The 19,468-nt window shown below is 47.4% G+C and overlaps 1 protein-coding gene across 1 annotated transcript in view; it reads left to right on the top strand.

Moving 5' to 3' along the window:
* Positions 1–1,611: 1,611 nt before the first annotated feature.
* Tgm4 (transglutaminase 4) overlaps positions 1,612–19,468 on the top strand; it is a 28,482-nt gene continuing 10,625 nt past the window's right edge. The window contains exons 1-10 of the mRNA XM_028767285.1: positions 1,612–1,627; positions 7,396–7,569; positions 8,498–8,595; positions 10,761–10,872; positions 12,215–12,333; positions 13,981–14,082; positions 16,158–16,329; positions 16,401–16,539; positions 17,563–17,666; positions 18,974–19,225. Of these exons, the coding sequence (XP_028623118.1) occupies positions 1,612–1,627; positions 7,396–7,569; positions 8,498–8,595; positions 10,761–10,872; positions 12,215–12,333; positions 13,981–14,082; positions 16,158–16,329; positions 16,401–16,539; positions 17,563–17,666; positions 18,974–19,225 (1,288 nt within the window). The remainder of the gene's footprint in view (positions 1,628–7,395; positions 7,570–8,497; positions 8,596–10,760; positions 10,873–12,214; positions 12,334–13,980; positions 14,083–16,157; positions 16,330–16,400; positions 16,540–17,562; positions 17,667–18,973; positions 19,226–19,468) is intronic.

Raw genomic sequence — 19,468 nt, 5'->3', positions numbered from 1 at the left:
TAAGGATGAGTCTCTCTCTGTAGTTAAGATGCAGATGCAGCTCCTCAGCCTGTGTCGGTGCCAGAAAGCTCTCGGATAGCTAGGGAGACAAGGGCCAGTAGTCTGTGGACTCTGTGACCCAGAAGAGAGCACAGTCCCTCAGACAACTTTCTAAGGGCACAGCAGTAGTTACTAAATGCCGGAGCTCAGGAGGTCTTAGTCTTACTCCTGCTCTGGGGCTTTTACTGCTATGCCAAAATAGCTTTTTACTAGAATTAACATCGTTTAAAATGTTAACAAGGTCGGGGAGATAGGTCAGTGGGGAAATGCACAGCAAACGTGAGGGCCTAAGTTCAGATCTCAAGAAACTGTATAAAGCTGGGCGTGGTGGTGCATGCCTCTGTCCTCAGTGTTGGAGAAGATGAAGACGGTAAGCTCCCTGGAGTTTGCAGGCCAGCAGGTCTCAGGAAATGGTGGGCCTCAAGTTCAGTGAGAAACCTTGTCTCCAAATAATAATGTGGTCAGGCTGGAGAGATGCATACCAGTGAATAACAGGTGCCGTTTGTGTTTGCCGAGGATCTGAGTTTGGTTCCTACCACCCACACTTGGAGGCTCACAGCCACCTATAACTCTAGCTCCAGGAATCCAACACCCTTTTATGGCCTCCGTGGTAATACGTACACACCACCATCACCACCATCACCATCATCATCATCAATTTAAAAGGTGGATAATTTTAGAAAGCAACATCTGACATTAACTTCCAGCCTCCAGGCATATGTGCACAAGCAAGTGCACATGTAAACATAAATGCACACATAAATACACACCAAACAAACAAAAGAGCTTATAGGTTACCCCTAAAGAGGGCAAAGAATGGAAGTCCATTAGACAGACGGCATGTTTGGGCCACACTTCCACAAGAAGGCCTGTGGTTCTCCCTGTAGGATGAGTTGCCTGTGTGAGAGCCTTTCCTGCAGACTGAAAGGGAGGAACTCCTGCTCAGCTGTGGGAAGAATGACTGACTACCACGTGTGGACAGTGAAGTCTCCAGCCCTGACATCCTCACCGCAGGTGTAGGACACATTGGTATGTGCCGTTGGTGTCATGCGTGCACACATTCTCAGTGGACGCAGCACATCTGCCAAAGTCTAAAAGAGAGTGCTAATTGGTGGCTGGGGACACTGGAAAAATCCTGAATCATGTGTGTGCATTATACATTCAAAATATAAACAAAATTCAAACATTAGCCATCCCACATTTTAAAAAAAAAATAAAGTTGTGAAATCAGTAATGATCTTCCCAGCTTCTCTTGGGGTCGCAGGATCCTGGCTTTGGTGACTTGCTCCTGGGGTCACAGAAGACACATGGCGCCAATCTCTGTGCTCTTTCCTTTGAAGTAGGCTCATCTTGTCTCCAGTGTTTCCTCCTAGGGCTGATATGGAAGATGATTAAGGTTTTGTTTCTGATCGATACGGTCCCCAAGCCTCGCCCCTTGGCAGCCAAGGCAGGGTTACATCTAACCCAGGAGCATATAAAAAGGGGCCACATCCTGCTCTGAGAATGACTCTGGCAGTGCCACTGGCATCAGCCCGGAGTCTTGACAGGACTGCAGAGACAGGCAGAAGGACCATGGACTCCAGGAATGGTGAGTGGGTAGAGCCTGCCCAGTGGCATCTCAGCCTTCTGGGCAGCCGCTGCTGTCCAGCCCTCTGCCTCAAGGCATGGTGCCTGGGCCACTGTCCTCTTACCTAACCCATAGCTTGCTGTCTTATTGATTGAAGAAAACCAAACTTTCAGATATACAGGAATCCCGAAAATCCCCTCAAACACTTTCGAGAATAAGAAGAACACTTTTCCCTTGCAGCCTCTCAGGCTGGCCACTTGAGTTTTGGTGTGGGCCAGTTAGTGCTCCAGTTAGCGCTCTCTGCAACCTGACACCACACCTCATGCAGCCTTGTTCTGGATGTGGAGCCATGGGTCAGGCAAGGAATGACTGCTCTGGAGTTCAGCAAAGGTGTGTAGTTTAAGCGACACTGAATAAAGAACACATCTCTTCATTGCTCCTGGGCCACAGAGACTCTTCAGATGGCTGAATGCTTGTTCACATTCACAGGAGGAACACATCAGGGTCAGGGGCCTGGTAAAGGCTGTGCTTGCTGGGAGAATCTGCTGGTGGGAGAGATGGTTCAGGTTGAAGTTTGCATACATAGCAGTGTGTCTTTTGTTTTTTTCAGCCATAATAAAAAGACAAGTCTGTGAAAGTGCTTTGCAAATGACTAAGGACAACTGTGCTGGCTTGTTTTATGTCAACTTGACACAGGCTAGATTCATCTGAGAGGAGGAAACCACAAGTGAGAAAATGTCCCCATCAGATTAGGCTGTAGGCAAGCCTGTGAGGCATTTTTCTTAATTAGTGGTTGATGGGGAGGGCCCAGTCCATTGTGGGTGAGGCTATCCATGATCGGGCAGTCCTGCGGTCTATAAGAAATTAGGCTGAGCAAGCCATGAGGGGCAAGCCAGTAAACAGCACTCCTTCACAGTCTCTGCATCAGCTCCTGCCTCCAGGGTCCTGCCTGGTTTGAGTTCCTGCCTTGATTTCCCTCAGTAGACTATGACTGGGGGGTACGTAAGCCAAGTAATCCCTTTCCTTCAAAAGCTGCCTCAGTCATGGTGTTCATCTCAGTAACAGGAACCCTAACTAAGGGACAGGAGATGGCTCAGTAGTTAAGAGCGTGGACTGTTCTTCCAGAGGACCCCAGCACCCACACGGCAGCTCACCACTGTTTGTAACTCCAGCTCCAGGGGATCAGACACCCTCACAGATTGTACGTGCAGGCAAAACACCAAAGCACACAAAATAAAAAATAAGTGAATCATAAAAAAAGAAACCTTAACCAAGTCAACAACTTGAAAAAAGATGGAGTTTCCTGGTCCAGCTAGCATGTTGAGGGGAGAAATCCTCAGGCAAGTGGCAAAAGACTGCAAGCTCAGGATGACACACTTGACATGTCCTCTCTGATGACTGAGGACTTTCGGCATGGCGAGAGAATGAGTCATTTCCTTAGGAACAACAACAACCACATCACAAACAGTAACAAGTAATAACCGGTCACTGTGAAAATTAGCCTTCTTCCACCCATGCCTCCAGTCCCTTCTCCAGAAGCAGGCAGTACAGTGTCTCAGCAGTTGCACTTGCCATCAACAAATGCTTGCTTGTTCCAGTAGCAGGAGGTTTCTCCTCAGGTGTTTTTAATCCTCTTTCTAGAACTTTCCTGACACTTCCTTTCTCGGCACGCCAGTAGATCTTGCCCTCTAGGTGCTTCTGACTCTGGATGGTGTGTGCTCACCCCGGTTACAACTCTTCCGGAGCTCCTGCTCTTCCTGTGTGTTGGACCCTTCTTCTCACCCTCTAACTCACTTCCATGTTCCCTTCTGTTTCTGGAGATCAAGTCACGTTTCCTGGATGACAGTTCTCTTCCATCTTGTTTGCTGGGTTTTTTTTTAAAGAGAGAGAAAGAATGGGAAAGGAGAAGGATAGGGGAGAGGACTATTACACACGTGTGGAAGTCAGGGGCAACTTACAGGAGTCTGTTCTCTCTTTCCACCATGTGGGTCCAATGGGCCCTGAGGTTGAACTTCAGGTCATCAGCCTTCGCAACAAGCCCCTTTAGCCACTGAGTCATCTTGCCAGCCCTTCACTGTTTTTGTGTGTGTGTGTGTGTGTGTGTGTGTGTGTGTGTATGTGTGCCTTGTGCCCATAAAAGGCAGAAAAGTGTGTTGGATCCCCTGGAACTGGAGCTATAGACAGTTGTGAGTTGCCATGTGGGTGTCAGGAATTAAACCCTGGTCTACAAGAGCAGCCAGAGCTCTGAACTGCTAAGTCATCTCTTCAGCCCCCTTCACTGTATATTTGATTCCAAGAACTACTTTTATTTTTGGAAGTTATTTTAAGTATGTCTGGTAAATATTTTTTTACAGTTTTTTTTTCATTTAATTTTTTTTAATTTTATATGTATGAGTATTTCCCCTGCATGTATTTCTTTGCGTGACTTGTATGTCTGGTGCCCAAGGAAGCCAGAAGAGGGAGGGCACCTGATGCCCAGGACTGGAATTACAGATGGTTGTTAACCACCATGTGGGTGTTGAGAATCAAACCTGAGTCCTTGGAAGAGCAAGTGCTCTGAACCACAGAGCCATGTCTGTAGCTTCTTCTCCCACAGCCTTTTTGAATTCCGTACGTCCCTACCAGTTTTTAACTTAGATAGGTCGTAGTCCAGAACCTCTAATGTACTTTCTTTTGGGATGGATGTGGGGGTGAGACAACTTGAGACTCTGTAGCCCTGGTCTGGAACTCACTTTGGCAGCCCAGGCTGACCTCAAGCTGCCACTCTCCCGAGTGTGGGGATTACCGGATGAGCTGCTATGCCTGCTTTAATCTTTGATTTTTTTTGGAGAGAATACTGTGACCCTTTCTGTGGAAATCCTGTATAACCCTGGCTGAAAATGATTTCCTTTGATGAGGATTGACGTTTGTGCTCTAAATCAGTGGCAACTCTTCGGCCCATGTGCCTAGGACAACAGTTTACACTCCCAATTTGAAGAGGTCCCAGCCCTCTGCAAGAAGAGGTAAGATTCGGCAAGCTTAAAATTTTCTGTGTTCGGTGGAACTCCTGTGCCCACAGCAGTTCTATACAGACTCTAGGACTGCCCAGTGGCAACAGCTGGCGGTGGCCTCAGAGAGGTACCGAGCATTGTGTCGTAGTTAGGACTTCTGTCTCTGTAATAAAATACAACTGAAAGCAACTTAGGAAGAAACATGTTTATTTCAGTCGACAGCTTTCACTCAGAGAAGTCAGTGCAGAATCCTGATGGAGGAGTTGAGGCCATGGAGAAGTGCTACGTACTAGCTTGCTCCCTGTGGCTTGCCCCTACCGCCTTCTTGTAGCACCTAAGACTGGAAGCCTAGGGGTACCATTGCCCATAGTTAGTAGGGAATCTTCCACTTCAGCCATTGATCAGGAAAGCACCGTATGTGGGGCTCACTCACGACCCTCTGAACTCCAAAGGACTTGACAAATCTCCTCCTCTGTCTGCCATCCATAGCACATGCAGTTTGTTCTAGGCTCAGGCCAGCTCTGCTCCACAGCTGCCGCTGTTTTGTGTGGCTCTCCCATGTACCAACATCTCCAAGGTGCTCTGGTGTCCAGTGCAGAGGAGCTTGACTCTCACCAGTAGCCTCTCCTGGGCCCTCTTCATGGACTCTAACCCTGCCACATGGATCAACCCTCAGCCTCTCTCTATGATCTCTTCAATTCTGGTTTTTTTTTTTTTACCAATACTTAGACTACTTCTTCACCAGTGGCATGCCTCGGCTGAGCTCCCTGAGCCTGGCATGCCTTCAAAACCATGGGAGACTCTTAAACTATCAGACTCAACAGCCAGCATGAGATGCAGCTTTCGCCCCCTCTGGACCACAGGTTCTGTGTCAGTACAGACCCTGAGGAAGTATTCCCAGGTTTGTGATGCTCAGTGATGCTGGTCTCTTCTTAATCACTGCTACTCTCTCAGCTCCAGCTAGCCAACATCGATTGCCCCAGTAAAACAAGTTTTACTTCAGTGTTTCTGATCTCTTGTTAATCTTCAGCCCCAGATGACCAAAACCACAGATTCTTAATTCCAAATATCAAATGGCCTCAAAGGAATTTCCATTTCCCTCTAAACCTTTATATCATCTGCAATTCTCTTAGCATTGTCCCTGAAGCTCATCAAGCTGTTTGAGCACAATTCCAGAAACATGGCAATCTCTGTCACAGCGATACCCAACTCCTGGTACTGATTTCTTTCTTGGTTATGGTTTCTATTGCTGTGATAAAACACCATGGCCACAAGCAATGTGTGGGGAAGAGGCTGCTGGTTTCAGCTTACAACCCTCTGGTCACAGTCCCATCACACAGGGAAGGCAGGGCAGGAAGCGATGCAGAGGCCATGAACGAGTGCTGTTTATTGACTTGTTTCCCATGGCATGCTTAGCCTGCCTTCTTATAAAACCCAGGACCACCAACCCAGGGATGTCACTGTTCCCAGTGAGCTGGGACCTGCCACATAAATTATCAAAGAAATTTCAGGTTTCCCCATAGGCCAACCTAGGGAGAACATTTCTCAACTGAGGTTCAATCTTCCAAAATCACTCTAATGTGTATCAAATAGACATAAAACTACCAGCACACACAGGATGGCAAATAGTTACACTCACGTCTGTTACTTCTTGTGGCACAAGGTGCAATAAACAGTCACCAAAGGGAGAAAGGGTGTGTGATAGATGATACCAGAAGTGTGGTCAGTGGGGCCATACAGTCTAGGTCCCATCACTCCCACGACAAGTGATCACAGTTACCTGTTAGATAGCTTGTTAGGGACACACACACACACACACACACAGAGAGAGAGAGAGAGAGAGAGAGAGAGAGAGAGAGAGAGAGAGACTGCACCCAGAAAGGGCTTGTCATTTCCTTCATCAATTGAGCTCCTGTGCAGAAGCAAACTAGAGAAGGGACTCAGTGGGAAGAAGATGCTGATTCCCTCCACACTGCCCTGGTCCTCTTCACTGGACCATGGGAGCTCTTGGAGCCACAACTGTTTGGATAAAAAGGCTGAGTCTGGCAAATTCATAGTCTACAGTTTCCTCTGGGGTGTGAACTCCCACCTCATGGTGTTGTCTGCAACAGGCCAACAGCTGGGCTGATGGAGACGGAGAGCAGTCAGACGCTCCCCCCAACTCCCCACCAGCACCCAGGAACCAGTTTACAGGCCTGGGAGGGTGAGCAGCTAATAGCTCACCTAACAGCTACTGGTAGACATGCTTGGCAGGGCTATGACTTCTATCTGTCAGTTCGATCCTCTGTAATCCTTTGAGGACAGTATGCGCACAACCTATTTAAAGATAGGAGACTGTCTTAGTTAGAGTTTCCATTGCTGTGAAGAGACATTATGACCATGGCAACTCTTATAAATGAAAACATTCCATTGGGGCTAGCTTACAGTTTCAGAGGTTTAGTTCGTTATTGTCATGGTGGCATGTGGGCAGACATGGTGCTGGAGACGGAGCTGAGAGTTCTACATCTTTACCCACAGGCAGCAGAAGTGACTGTGTGCAACACTGGGCATAGCTTGAGCATAGGAGACTTTAAAGCCCACTGACGTAGTGACATATGTCCTCCAACAAGATCACACCTCCCAGTAGTGGCCCCGCTCTCTATGGGCCAACCATTCAAATATATAAATTCATTCCTATTCAAATAGCCACAGACACCAAATCTCAGATTATCATGAACCCCCAGGGATATACCCCTCTTCTCCTCCCTGAACTGTCAGAGTTAGGAGTTAAACTTGTGTCTTCCCACTGTGTGCTAACAGCGCTTGTCGTTTACTCTGTGAATGTGGAGAAAAAGCTGAATACTGCTGCTCACCGCACGTCTGACTACCAGACCAATAAACTCGTGCTCAGGCGTGGACAGATATTCACCCTGAAGGTGATACTAAACAGACCTCTCCAGTCTCAGGATGAACTGAAGGTGACATTCATTACCGGTGAGTCCCCAGCCCCAGGAGCAGGGTGGAGGATGGGACCAGAGGTTTCTAAGTGTGCAGTGGCCAAGAGTGACTTCGATCCCTAAGTTTTAGCTTCCCCATGCTGAGAATAGTCTGAGAACTGCACCCGTCACTACTTCTGCAGTTGGTAAAATCCTTGGCCACACAGTGAAGTTAGCCAGGGAAAAGTCAGAGCAGCCAAGCCAGTCAATCAGACAGCTGTCCTCGAGGGTTCTGGAACACGTGATAGAGGTGAACTGCAGGACTGTTTGCTGACACTGTAGTGTAGCCCTGTGGGCTTGAGGTAAACCATAATAGCGGTCAAAACCTGAGGGGCTAAGGAGAAAGTCTAGTCGGTGATGTGCCTGTCACACAAGCACAAGGACCTGAGTTTGGGTCCCCAGCACCCATGTGAAAACCAAGAAGTACCGTGCATATTTGGTGGAGCTATAGACTGATCTCTAGAACTCACTTAGGCTGATTGATGAACTCCAAATTGAGTGAGAGGGCTTGTTTAAAAAAAAAAAAAGATGGAGAGTGACTAGGATCAATGTTGACCTCTGGCACGCACACGCACGCACGCACGAACGCACACATACTCACATACTGCACTTTGGCAGGGAGATAATTAGTTTAATGTATGTTGTATTGACTATACTAGGTAGGGCTAAACAGTTTAACAAAACAGATAGAGACATGCAAAAGGCCCTAGGGGTTATAGGTAAGGATATAGATGGGATAGCCTTGCCTAATTTGAGCAAACAGTGCAACCCAGATAGCCAAGGTGGAGGAAGACCATGAGCCCTGTCAAGGCAGAGGGACCAACTATCAATTGAGGGCTGCACAACAGGAGCTTGGAAGGAGTGGTAGGCAAAGATGGCTGTACTGGGGTTGGCGTCAAAACTCACTTTCCTATTGGTTTTTCCAGGAAGTAAAATCCCATTGTACGTGGTGGAGCTTGATCCTATGACATCCCACCATTCTAAGGGCTGGCAGGTGAAAATTGCCAAACAGTCTGGCATAGAGGTGAGGACCATAGTGTTGGGGTACTGTCTGGTGGTTTCTAAATAGTTCTCTGACTCAACTGAGAATTGCCTATTTATCCCTTCCTGGCCGTCCAACTGTGTAATGCTGCTTCCTACGCATAGCCACGGCTCTGGGTACCTCAGCTCCCTCTTGCTTACCCATAAGCACACAGTCACTGTGACTAGCCAGATGGCTTGTACAGTTCTCGCTTTCATATATATTCACTGGAGGAAATAAACAGAAGAAAATGAATAAGAATAATCCATCAGAGCCAGGGTGGTGCATGCCTTAATTCCCTGCACTCTCTGGAGACAGAGGCAGGCAGATCTCTGTGAGTTCCTGACCAGCCTGGTTGGTTTGCAGTGAGTTCCAGGATAGCCAGGGCTGTAGAGAGAGACCCTGACTCAAAGAGAGAGGGTAGAGGGAGGGAAGAGAGGAGACAGAGTCAGAGAGATAGAGACAGGAGAGAGGGAAGTAGAGGAGAAATGGAGGGGAGAAGGGAGGGAGAGAAGTAGGGAGGGAGAGCAGAAGGAAAGAAAAGATAACACTTCTTACCTCAAGCACAGCTGTCCATTCTTCCCTCGGGGCCTTCTGCTGCGTTTAAACTCAAATGCAGATGGAGACTTGTGGCTTCTCCTCCCCTTCTCTTAACAAAACTCGACAACTTTACCAATCAACTGTGTGTGTGTGTGTGTGTGTGTGTGTGTGTGTGTGTGTATAAAGTGCATGTGTATGCCTGAGGTATGTATGTGTAAGCCAAGTGCTCAAGGACCTGGATCCCCTGGAGCTGTGTTACAGGCAGCTGTGAGCAGCCTTACTTGGGTGCTGAGAGTTGAACTCAGGTCCTCTACAAGAGCAGTTTGGGTTTTAACCAATGAACCATCTCTCCAGCCTGCTGCTGTTTTCAAACAAACAAACAGACAAACAAATATGTGAACACCTATGTAGGGCCCTGTGCAGGGAGCCTGATGTTACCTGTGCCATGGAAGGTTGAACTTCCTGTGTTGCTTGGTAATGAATGATGTCGAGGAACACACGGGAAAGTCTTACTAGCCCAGAGTTCTGCCACCTGAGTCCTGGGGAAGGACTTTATCCCAACGGTCCTGTTGGTGCTCAGGAACACTTTTCTCATGGAACTATGGGTTGAGGGTGGAGACATTTTACCTTCCAGGAGGCTTAATCTCCTTCTTACTCCTTGAGCATATGTTGCTCGTTTTTTTTTTTTTTTTTAAGATTTTATTTACTGTATGTATATGAGTACACGGTAGCTGTCTTCAGACAACACCAGAAAAGGTCATCTGATCTCACAGCAGATGGTTGTGAGTCACCATGTAGTTCCTGGGAATTGAACTCAGGACCTCAGGAAGGAGAGTCAGTACTCTTAACCGCTGAGCCACCTTTCCAGCCCTGTGTTGCTCATTTAATTCACACAACCACTCCAGGGAGATGGGAAGGGAGTTAGCAAGTTTTTAAGCGAGGAAACAGATGCACATGAGAAATTAAGAAAGTAGCAACGCCATTCAACCAGTAGAAGACAGAGCTAGCATTGGAATTGGCCGCCATTGTTCCTAAAAGACACCTTCTAAGAACAAGTATCCTTGTAGATTTGGAAGACCCTGAATTGTGTGGCAATGATAGGAAATAAAATTCTTAGTGCCGCTCTAGCACTGTCTATGTCTTAATTTCCTGTCCAGCTACTACTTACCCTAAGCACTGGGCAGCAGTCTGGGTGTCTTTGAAGATGCTTGATGCACTTCAGGACTAACATAGATCTAGGGCTTCCAGCAAGTAGGCAAGTGCTCTACTGTGAGCAGTACGCAGCCCCTGCAGAGAACAGGGGCTGAGGTCAGGCTCTTCATATCACAGCTGGAGGATCTACCCTACAATCTGGGAGGTGGCACCGTCTGCACGCAGGCACGAAGAGAATAGAGCTTGAGATGAACAACACCTCTGAGCTGTAGACCCAAGTTCACCCGTCACTCTGGGGGACTTGCTAGACCTTGCTGCCTTGTGGGTTGTATCTGTTCACATTGGGGTAGCCCTGGTTCCCGGCCTGACTCTAGAAAGGATGATTTGTTGGGACTGAGGATTCTTCTGGGAGGCGTCAAAGGATTCAGCACTGAGTCAGGGAAGAAGGAGTTGACCATGTCTTGTGCTTCGTGCAGGTTGTACTGAACGTCATTAGCGCTCCGGACTCCGCGGTGGGAAGGTACGGGCTGACTGTGAATCAGTTTAAAGCTGAAGAATTCTTCCTTCTCTTCAATCCGTGGTGTTCAGGTAACTCAGGATTCAGTTCTGCTGTGGAATGCGTCCCCTTCACGTGCAGGTCTTGTGGGACTCTGCGAGACGTACCCATGCTTGCACCCAGTTTGCAGTGTGGAGTCCCTGAGCTGTTCTTTGCTCTCATGTAACTCTCCAACCAGCTGAAGGACATGACCAGGCACAGTTAGATCCTCTAGTGGTCAGGCCCATGGACCCGTGTCTCTTCTGCCTTTTCAGCTTTTCCTCACTGCCTTGCCAAACCCAGCCAGCTTCTGGTTCCAGCCCCGTTCAGAGTCTTCTGGGAGCCCCAGTGACTCCTTCCTTCACAATTCCAGGGTGGGACTTGACTTTCAACAGTGGTTCCTCTCATCTGCAAATGTAGCTCTTCTGTCTACCTTATTCCTCCCTGTGGTTCCCTTGAGCCTTTATACAAATGTCATTCAAGGATATCTTTTATTTCAAATTTTTATTTTTTTAATTTTAAATTAATGTTTCACAGTTTGTGTTAGTTCCCTGAGAGCTTTGTACAATCTGGTTTGATGTTATTTACCTTCCTCCCCCAACTTCCTCCAGACCCACGTACATGCCTTCCCTGCCCATCCAAATGGGTCCTCCCCCTTTTTTTTTTTTTTAATACACCAGCCTTACTCCAGAAACCCTGGACCAGAGACATGTCAAACAGGTTCTCCTCTGATCTTTCCTCACAACTGCCCCAAAGCCTTGTTTGTTTAACTTCTAACACTTAAATCAGTGTGTGTGCAAGTGTGTCTGTGTGTACATGAGTGCAAGTATACCTATGCATGTGTTCGTGAGTGCACACATGTGCATGTATACTTGCATGTGTGTATGTGGACTTGGAGTTAAGGATATTTGTAAGCCACTTTGTGGATCCTGGGAATGGAATTTGGGACCTCTGCAAGAACAAGTACTCTTAACTTCGGAGCCATCTCTCCAGCCACCGGAGTCTTTCTTTGATTAATGACTTATGATTTATACTTAATGACGATTTTGCTCATGTTCACCTTCCCCCACATTTTTCCAGTGAGTGAGCCTTATACCTGGTTCATACTTTGAAAGTTCTTCGATTTTTGTCTGTTTACTTTTGCTTTTGAAACAGAGTCATTCTGTGTAGCCCTGGCTGTCCTAGAACTCTCAGTGTAAACCAGGTTGGCCTCAGAGTTCTAGAGAACCACCTGCCCCTGCCTCCCAAGTGCTGGGATAAAGGCATGACCCATGTACTGTTGTGACTGTTCCTGCTTCATGTATCCATACCCCCTACCTGTATTGTCTCAACCTATGGTATACCTGCCTCTATCTCAGGGGTGGCCAGTAACATGTGTGTGTGTTCTTGCTCCAGATGACACTGTCTTCATGGCTAGTGAGGAAGAGCGAGCAGAGTACATCCTTAATGACACTGGCTACATGTACGTGGGTTTCGCCAAACAAATTAAAGCGAAGCCCTGGACCTTTGGTCAGGTAATATAGACTGTCTTCTTGTGGCTGCACCAGGCACACCTGATGGACCACTTCTTTCTTAGGGGCTATCAAGCAAAGGCTGTGAGGAAAGTGGGTTCACTTCAGCTGAAACACTTGCCTCACAAGTGTGAAACTGGCCCGAAAGGACTGAGCTTCACAGACCCTGCTTATCACAAAACACACTGGCCAGGTTTGCTGGTGTGTACCTGTAATATAAACATAAGAGAGGTTGAATCTGAGGCCAGGGTAGGGTAAGTAGTAACAGCCTGTCTCAATATGCCTACATGAGCCAGGTGCCTTTAATCCTGCAGCCAGATTTCTATGACAATGAGGCCAGCCTGCTCTACATAGCAAGTTCCAAGATAGCTGAGGCTACATAGACCCTGTTTCAATAAAGCAGCAAAACCAAAAAGACCTAAAGCAATCAAATATCAAGTGGAGAGGGGGAGGAACAAAAAAGGAACCACAGAACATATACAGAGGTGGCCAGTTCCCTTAGTGACAACTGTGCAGTTTAGAATATTTCGGTTTTGCATTATTGTGTATGGGTGCACTGCAAGTATTACAGCTCTGAAGGGTATTCTGGCAGTCTGCAGCCAAGGAATACCACGAAGTCACACCACACAACAAACCTCACACAAGAGGGTGGCTGCCTCTGGTCGGGTAAGAAGCAGCAGGGAACTGAGCAGGAGGCAGGCTTTGTAGATGCTTTCTTGGGGGCAGAGGTTTTCAGGTTGGATATTCCCAGAGTAGACATTGGTGAGATTTCAGGCAGAGCCCAGGGATTAGTGAGATTTTGAATTCAGGGATTAGTGGGTTTTTAAACTCAAGGATTGGTGATTTTGGTAGGTTTTAAATCCTGCACTGGCCTCAGATCTTCTACCCTACACACACACACATGCCACCGTGTGTGTGTGTGTGTGTGTGTGTGTGTGTGTGTGTGTGTGTGTGTAGGTCAGGACCACTTTCAAGAGTTAATTTCCTCTTTCCATGGGGTGAAGCCTGAGGATCAAATTCAGGCATCTTTACTACTAAACTAACCTGCCTTCCCTATTTTTTGTTTTTAATGTTTTGTGTGTCTTTTTCTGTGTTTATGTCTTTGCACTATGTGCTTGCCTGGTCCCTGTGGAGGCCAGAAGAGGGCACTGGATCTCCTGGAACTGGCTCTGAGCCACTGTGTGGGTACCGGGAGTTGAACCCAGGTCTTCTGCTCTTAACCACGGAACTCTCTCTCTAGTACCCCTCCCCATTCATTGTTTATTAGTAATACTAACCTAGTTGTAATAATATTTCTTGTACACAGCTTTGACAGCTTGTCTTATTTATCTAATTTGATTTCCAAGGAGTTTCTCCCATGCTATTAAAACCTCTTTGTATAGTTTGTGCATTTTACCAATGAGCCATCTCCCCAGTCCCCTGTCTCTTCAGTGTCAGTGCTGTGTGAACCTTTAGGTGTCCTTAACTGTTCTCTCGTGTCTAGTTGTTTAAATGGTTTCTACTGTGGAAGGTGGGGGATCTTTGGGAGACTGTGGGCAAGTTGTCATACTTGGTAGATGAGATACCCCTAAAAGCAATGCAAGTTAGTTGGGGTGGCTTCTTGTCTGACACGGCAGACTCTTGATCCCTCTTTCTTTATCTCCACGACAGTTTGAGAAGCGCATCCTGAACTGCTGCTTCGATTTGTTGAAAGGCATGGAACACAGTGAAATGCAGAATCCAGTGTTTGTGTCCAGGGCCATTTGTACTCTGGTACGGTATGGTACAGGCCAGACTCTATACCCAGCCTCCTGGAAGTCTATAGAGTAAATGCTATGCTAGTCCATCGACAGCTGCCCAGCTGGTTCCGCTTTGCGTGCAAGCAATAAACTGTTCTCCACGGAGCACACAGGAAGCTGCGGCTGAGCAGTCAGTTGAAACTATCAAGGAATGTATGTCTGCCATTGTCCATCTGAGCACAGATTTTCAAACTTGAGCTCAGAAGGCCAACTTTGGCACTTCTAAGTTGACCTTAGGAAAATGGCTTTTTCAGCCATTCAGGAATGGTGTAAATATTCGAGGTCCTCTCCCTCCTGTAAGCCTGGCCACATCTGGGATGAACACTGTCCTGAATGCACTGTGATAGAGACACACACGACATGTTTGTCTTCCCACAGTGTCAGAATTTATTGACTAATAAATTCATAAGCTATGTCAGCTACCTTGTCAGCTAGCCCAACATACCAAGTAGTCCTGATTTGCTAGTAAAGACGGACATGTTCTTTTATTTCAGTCTTACTAATATTATCTCTTAGATCACACAGTCAACATATCTACATGTATGTATGTATGTATGTATGTATGTATGTATGTATGTATGTATGGTTACAGAGTGGTCACAAAAGGGTCAAGTAAGCTGCAGCAGAATCCAAGGAGTCTGAAGAGACCTGAGAGGCAAAGGATCTCTGCCATGCCTCTGTGTGTGTGTGTGGGGGGGAGAGACAGAGACAGAGAGAGACAGAGAGACAGAGAGAGAGAGCACTAACTTTGCTATAGGTTTATTCGAAAGTGCTGCAGAATAGAGCTGTGGGGTTACAGGTGGAAATGAAGTGTGGAACAGTGGGTGCCGTTGGATGAAGTGCAGGACAGGGTCCAGACTGGCAGCCATTTAAGTAAGTTCTGTTAGCAGTGGGAATAGGGCTGAGGAAGAGAGCTCTGCCACATCAGTTCCCTTATACATGCAAGCACAGGTGACAGGGCTCCGTTGCAATGTTCGAGTCCAGATGAAGGTGTTTGCTCAGATCTTGGGCCTGGTCTTCCTGGTAGGAGCGTGTTGCTCCTGTGCCCTCATGGTTCTAAGTTGCTGCCATCCATTTATGCACTGGTCCTTTTTTATTGTTAGGTACATCCTGTATCAGTCTGTGCCTCGCAGGTGTGTTGACAAGTAGAGTCTGTGCCTGCTAAAACATTATCCTCCTACCTCTGCATTTGAACCCTGGAGTCAAGTGCTGCCTGTAAAATGGAAGTCCCCAGGGCAAGGCAAAGCCTGCAAAACCACCATTTCACAAATATGGAACAGCTTAGGCAGGGCTCCCTGAATCCGATAACGAGATCCCAGGGGCTTGACTGCTGCCGGTCAGCCAGTGTCTATGTATCCAAAGCAGCAGTTCTCAAAGCCTGTGGTCTCAGGACATCATGACACTGTGAAAAGGTACCAAGGACCCCAAGTAGCTTATATTTATATGGCTTATGTCTACAAATGTGTAGAAGTTATACTTTATGATTATACTTATGAATATTTTATTACAGGTGTATAAATACCATATTTAGAAATTATTTCTGAGTATATATATGTACACACACACACAAAGCAATAAATCTGTTTTCTGCTAAGAGAATAATAATAAATCTACAAGTTAACAGAATGTGTTTTTTTGTGCTTAAAAAAACTTACCGAAGCGTAAAATGTAGTGAAGACAGGATTGTGGCTTGCAGTTTTGCAAATCTCCTTAGTGCCTACCTTAACAGATATCCGTTGCGGTTTGCATCCATAAAGAGACCTTGTTATATAATTCTGGTTAACACACATGAAGCCAGTCTGTCTGTCCCACATGCACATACTGACACAGCCTTTCCAGATTACGGTAGATGCTCTTCTCCGACATTTTACTCTCACCCAGTGAGTGATGGTTTCTCTAGGGTAGTACATGAGGAGAGACTGAGTCTTACTATGTAGCCAGACCTAATCTTAAACTTGTTCTTTGGCCCTTCTGGGTACCCCACCTGCCCTGGATAAACTCCCAGTTTGGAAAGGGCACAAATGCTAACACTGTTCTCTCCCGTGTCAGATGTGTGCTGCCAACGGTGGAGTGCTGATGGGAAATTGGACAGGAGACTATTCCGATGGTACTGCCCCGCATGTGTGGACCAGCAGTGTACCCATCCTGCAGAAGTATCACGTCACCAATCTGCCTATACGCTACGGCCAGTGCTGGGTGTTCTCTGGAATCCTGACCACAGGTAGGCTGCAGTTGGGGCTGGGGCTACTCAGTTCCCACAGAAGCTAACCATCCTGCCCGGGTTCATTTCAGCACTGAGAGCAGTGGGCATCCCAGCTCGCAGCGTGACTAACTTTGAGTCAGCCCACGATACAGAAAAGAACCTCAGAGTAGACATCTACCTGGATGAATCGGGCAAGACAATTCCACATATGACCAGAGACTCTGTCTGGTAGGCTCCCTCCAGCTGGTCTCTTCTGTTCTTCTGTTCTGTTCTCCTGTGGGCCTTGCAGCCTCTCTGTAGGCTGGTTCAAGTTGTGAGGAGTATCAATTCCAGAAACTCACTTTGCATAGTCAGCCTCATAGTGTGACCCAGAAGTCCTAAGAAGACTTGTTAAACATAAATATCCCTGGAGGCAAAGGCCAAGAATTGGTATCTACTTCTGGCCTCCAGCAGAACTAGACTGAGGCAGGTTGTGTGTTCCACCCTCTGAGGTAATTGGCATCCTCAGTCAGCAAGAGGCACCGTTGTGTTCTCTGACCTAGTGCACAAACACTTTGCAGGCTGAAAATGTAGGTATTGTGTGTGAGTGTGTGTCGGGGGGTGGTTGGAGGTTGGGGTGGGGTCATGGCTTCCACCACTGTTCTTTACGCACTGTTGTAAAGGTCCAGGTCACATACCAGGACTTTCACTTTGGCATTATATGTAGAAGACACCAAAGTCTGTTAACCAATATGGTAAACTGTCTTAAAAAACAGCAAAAATAGCTTGGTGATGGCACATGTCTTTAATCCCAGTACTCAGGAGGCAGAGGCAGGAGGATCTCTGTGAGTTTGGGGCCAGACTGGTCTACAAAGCCAGTTCTAGGACACCCAGAACTACACAGAGAAACCCTGTCTTGACAAACAAAACATAAAAACAAGCAAACAAAAGCAAGAATATGGAATATTGTCCAGATACAAAAGTATTCATCAATTAAGTCGGAAGCCAGTTGAGTGGGGAAAAGAATTTACAGTTGTTTGTTCATTCATTCATCTGGCAGAGGCTTAATAAATGTCCTCTTGACTCTTTGGGTCTGAGGAGTTTCTCCCCACTGCCCGCCTGCTCTAAGCTCTGCTTTCCATAAGATACTCAGAACTGTCCCTGTCTCCGTTGACAACGGTTCCCACATCTTCAGAACAACCTCAGAGGGCTATGATGACAGGTTCTCTAACTACATGGCTTGCTCTGGTGGGGCTGTTTCTACTACCACAGGAATTTCCATGTGTGGACAGATGCCTGGATGAAAAGGCACGATCTACCCCAGGGCCATGATGGTTGGCAGGTCCTGGATTCTACACCACAGGAAATCAGCGACGGTGAGTTTGTACGGGGCACAGGAGGAGCAGACTACCTCAGGTTCCCTCCAACTCAACTCCACCACTCTTGCATCCTTGTGGGACCTTGGCCTGGGCAGGCACAGGCATCCTTACAGTGGCCTCCATCAGCCTTTCAAGGAGCAAAATCATTATCTGGACCATCAGCTCCCAGCTGATGGCAGGGGACCTTGTAGATTGAGGAGGGGTACCCGGATGCAGGAGGCACAGGTCTCCAAAGACGTCCAAATTACAATTTAAAATATTTTGGTGTCTGTATTCTTCCAACCAGTATGTCCCAAAGGCTCCCCAAGATAAAATCACAGCTTGGCAAGTTCCCATTGGTGCCAGCCAGGAACCTCCAGAGATCTGCTGCTCCGTATCTCCCAGCAAGGAGAAGGGCTCGCCACACTTTTTGCTGACAGATGCTCAGCTATAGGGCTCACAGTCTTTTCTGGGGTCTCAGTAGTATTTGTCAAGGTGGAGACAGTAGCCTTGGTGACTAAGCTACACACAGCCTAGGGTTTCTATTTACCTGAGAGGTAGAAGCCCAATGTCCAGGTGGAAAGGGCTTTAGAAGCCCACCACCAACTCGCTTTGTAACTAAGGTGACAGCAGAGAGTGGGAAGCCCTCTGCCATGTTAGAAATGTAAGTTTAGATTAGAAGCCCTCTTCCGCACAGTATCCCCCACTACACTGAATCACAGGGCTGGCTGCTGTTAAGAGACCAGGGTCTATTGAAGGTTAAATAAGACAAAGGCCCTGGCAAGGCCAGAGTACAAGGCTTTGCAAAATCAAACCGATCTGTATAACGGAGAGTGGAAGGACTAATGCTTACTAAGTTGTTAATGACAGCAAGGAGACCTCTCTATTCCTATGTCAGAGCTTTAGAAGGCAGCACTACTGGTTTAGATCCATAGCAACGGCTAGTGATGGTCCAGATAATTACAGTGCTAGGTACCATTGGGTACTACCTTGTTTGATGCTCAGTTGATGCTTGATGACTAGTGAGGTCAGTGCTGCCTTTATCCCCAATATCCAGGAAGCAGAGGTAGAGAGGCCATACAGGAAGTAGGCAGTGTGCTGGGATGGATGGCTCCCTGCCTCTGGGCCTGAGATTTCCTGGACATTTCAGTTCTAAGCTGGGATGTGTTCTTAATGGTCACAAAGCAGTTCAGGCTGCCTGGGAAGTACCTGTCGCCTCCCTGCTTGGGTGGGATTTCTTGCTGTTACTGTGACGAGTTTAGGGGTTGGGAGGCAGGGTGGGCAAGGAGACCTTGGCAACCATCCTCTCTTACTTCCTCCCTCAGGAGGCTACCGCACTGGGCCTTCACCACTGACCGCTATCCGCCAGGGATTGGTCCAAGTCAAGTATGACACCACATTTGTGTTCACGGAGGTGAATGGTGACAAGTTTATTTGGCTGGTGAAGCAGAACCAGGAAAGGGGCAAGAGTGTCCTCATTGCTGTGGAGACCGCTAGCATTGGCAAGAACATCAGCACCAAGATGGTGGGCGAGAACAGGCGTGAAGATGTTACCTTGCAATACAAGTTCCCAGAAGGTAGCTGTGCCATTAGAGGCCAGTTTCAAGACCAGGACATTGTCCTGAACCAGGACAGTCCTTGGTGGTTGGCAGATCTGAGACCCAAAGGAACTGATGGCAGAAATCTAGGGCATCATTGGCCAGAGGTCCCTGTCACAACAACCCAACCACATGATCTTTAGCAAGAATGTGACAGTATCTTTAGGCAGTGTGAGATGAGGGTGACTGTGTCCTGTGGCATGAGGGTGACTGTGTCCTGTG

The sequence above is a fragment of the Grammomys surdaster genome, unplaced genomic scaffold, assembly GCF_004785775.1.
Source record: "Grammomys surdaster isolate TR1022 unplaced genomic scaffold, NIH_TR_1.0 172, whole genome shotgun sequence".
Lineage (NCBI taxonomy): Eukaryota > Metazoa > Chordata > Mammalia > Rodentia > Muridae > Grammomys > Grammomys surdaster.
This window is presented reverse-complemented; position numbering and strand designations above follow the sequence as displayed.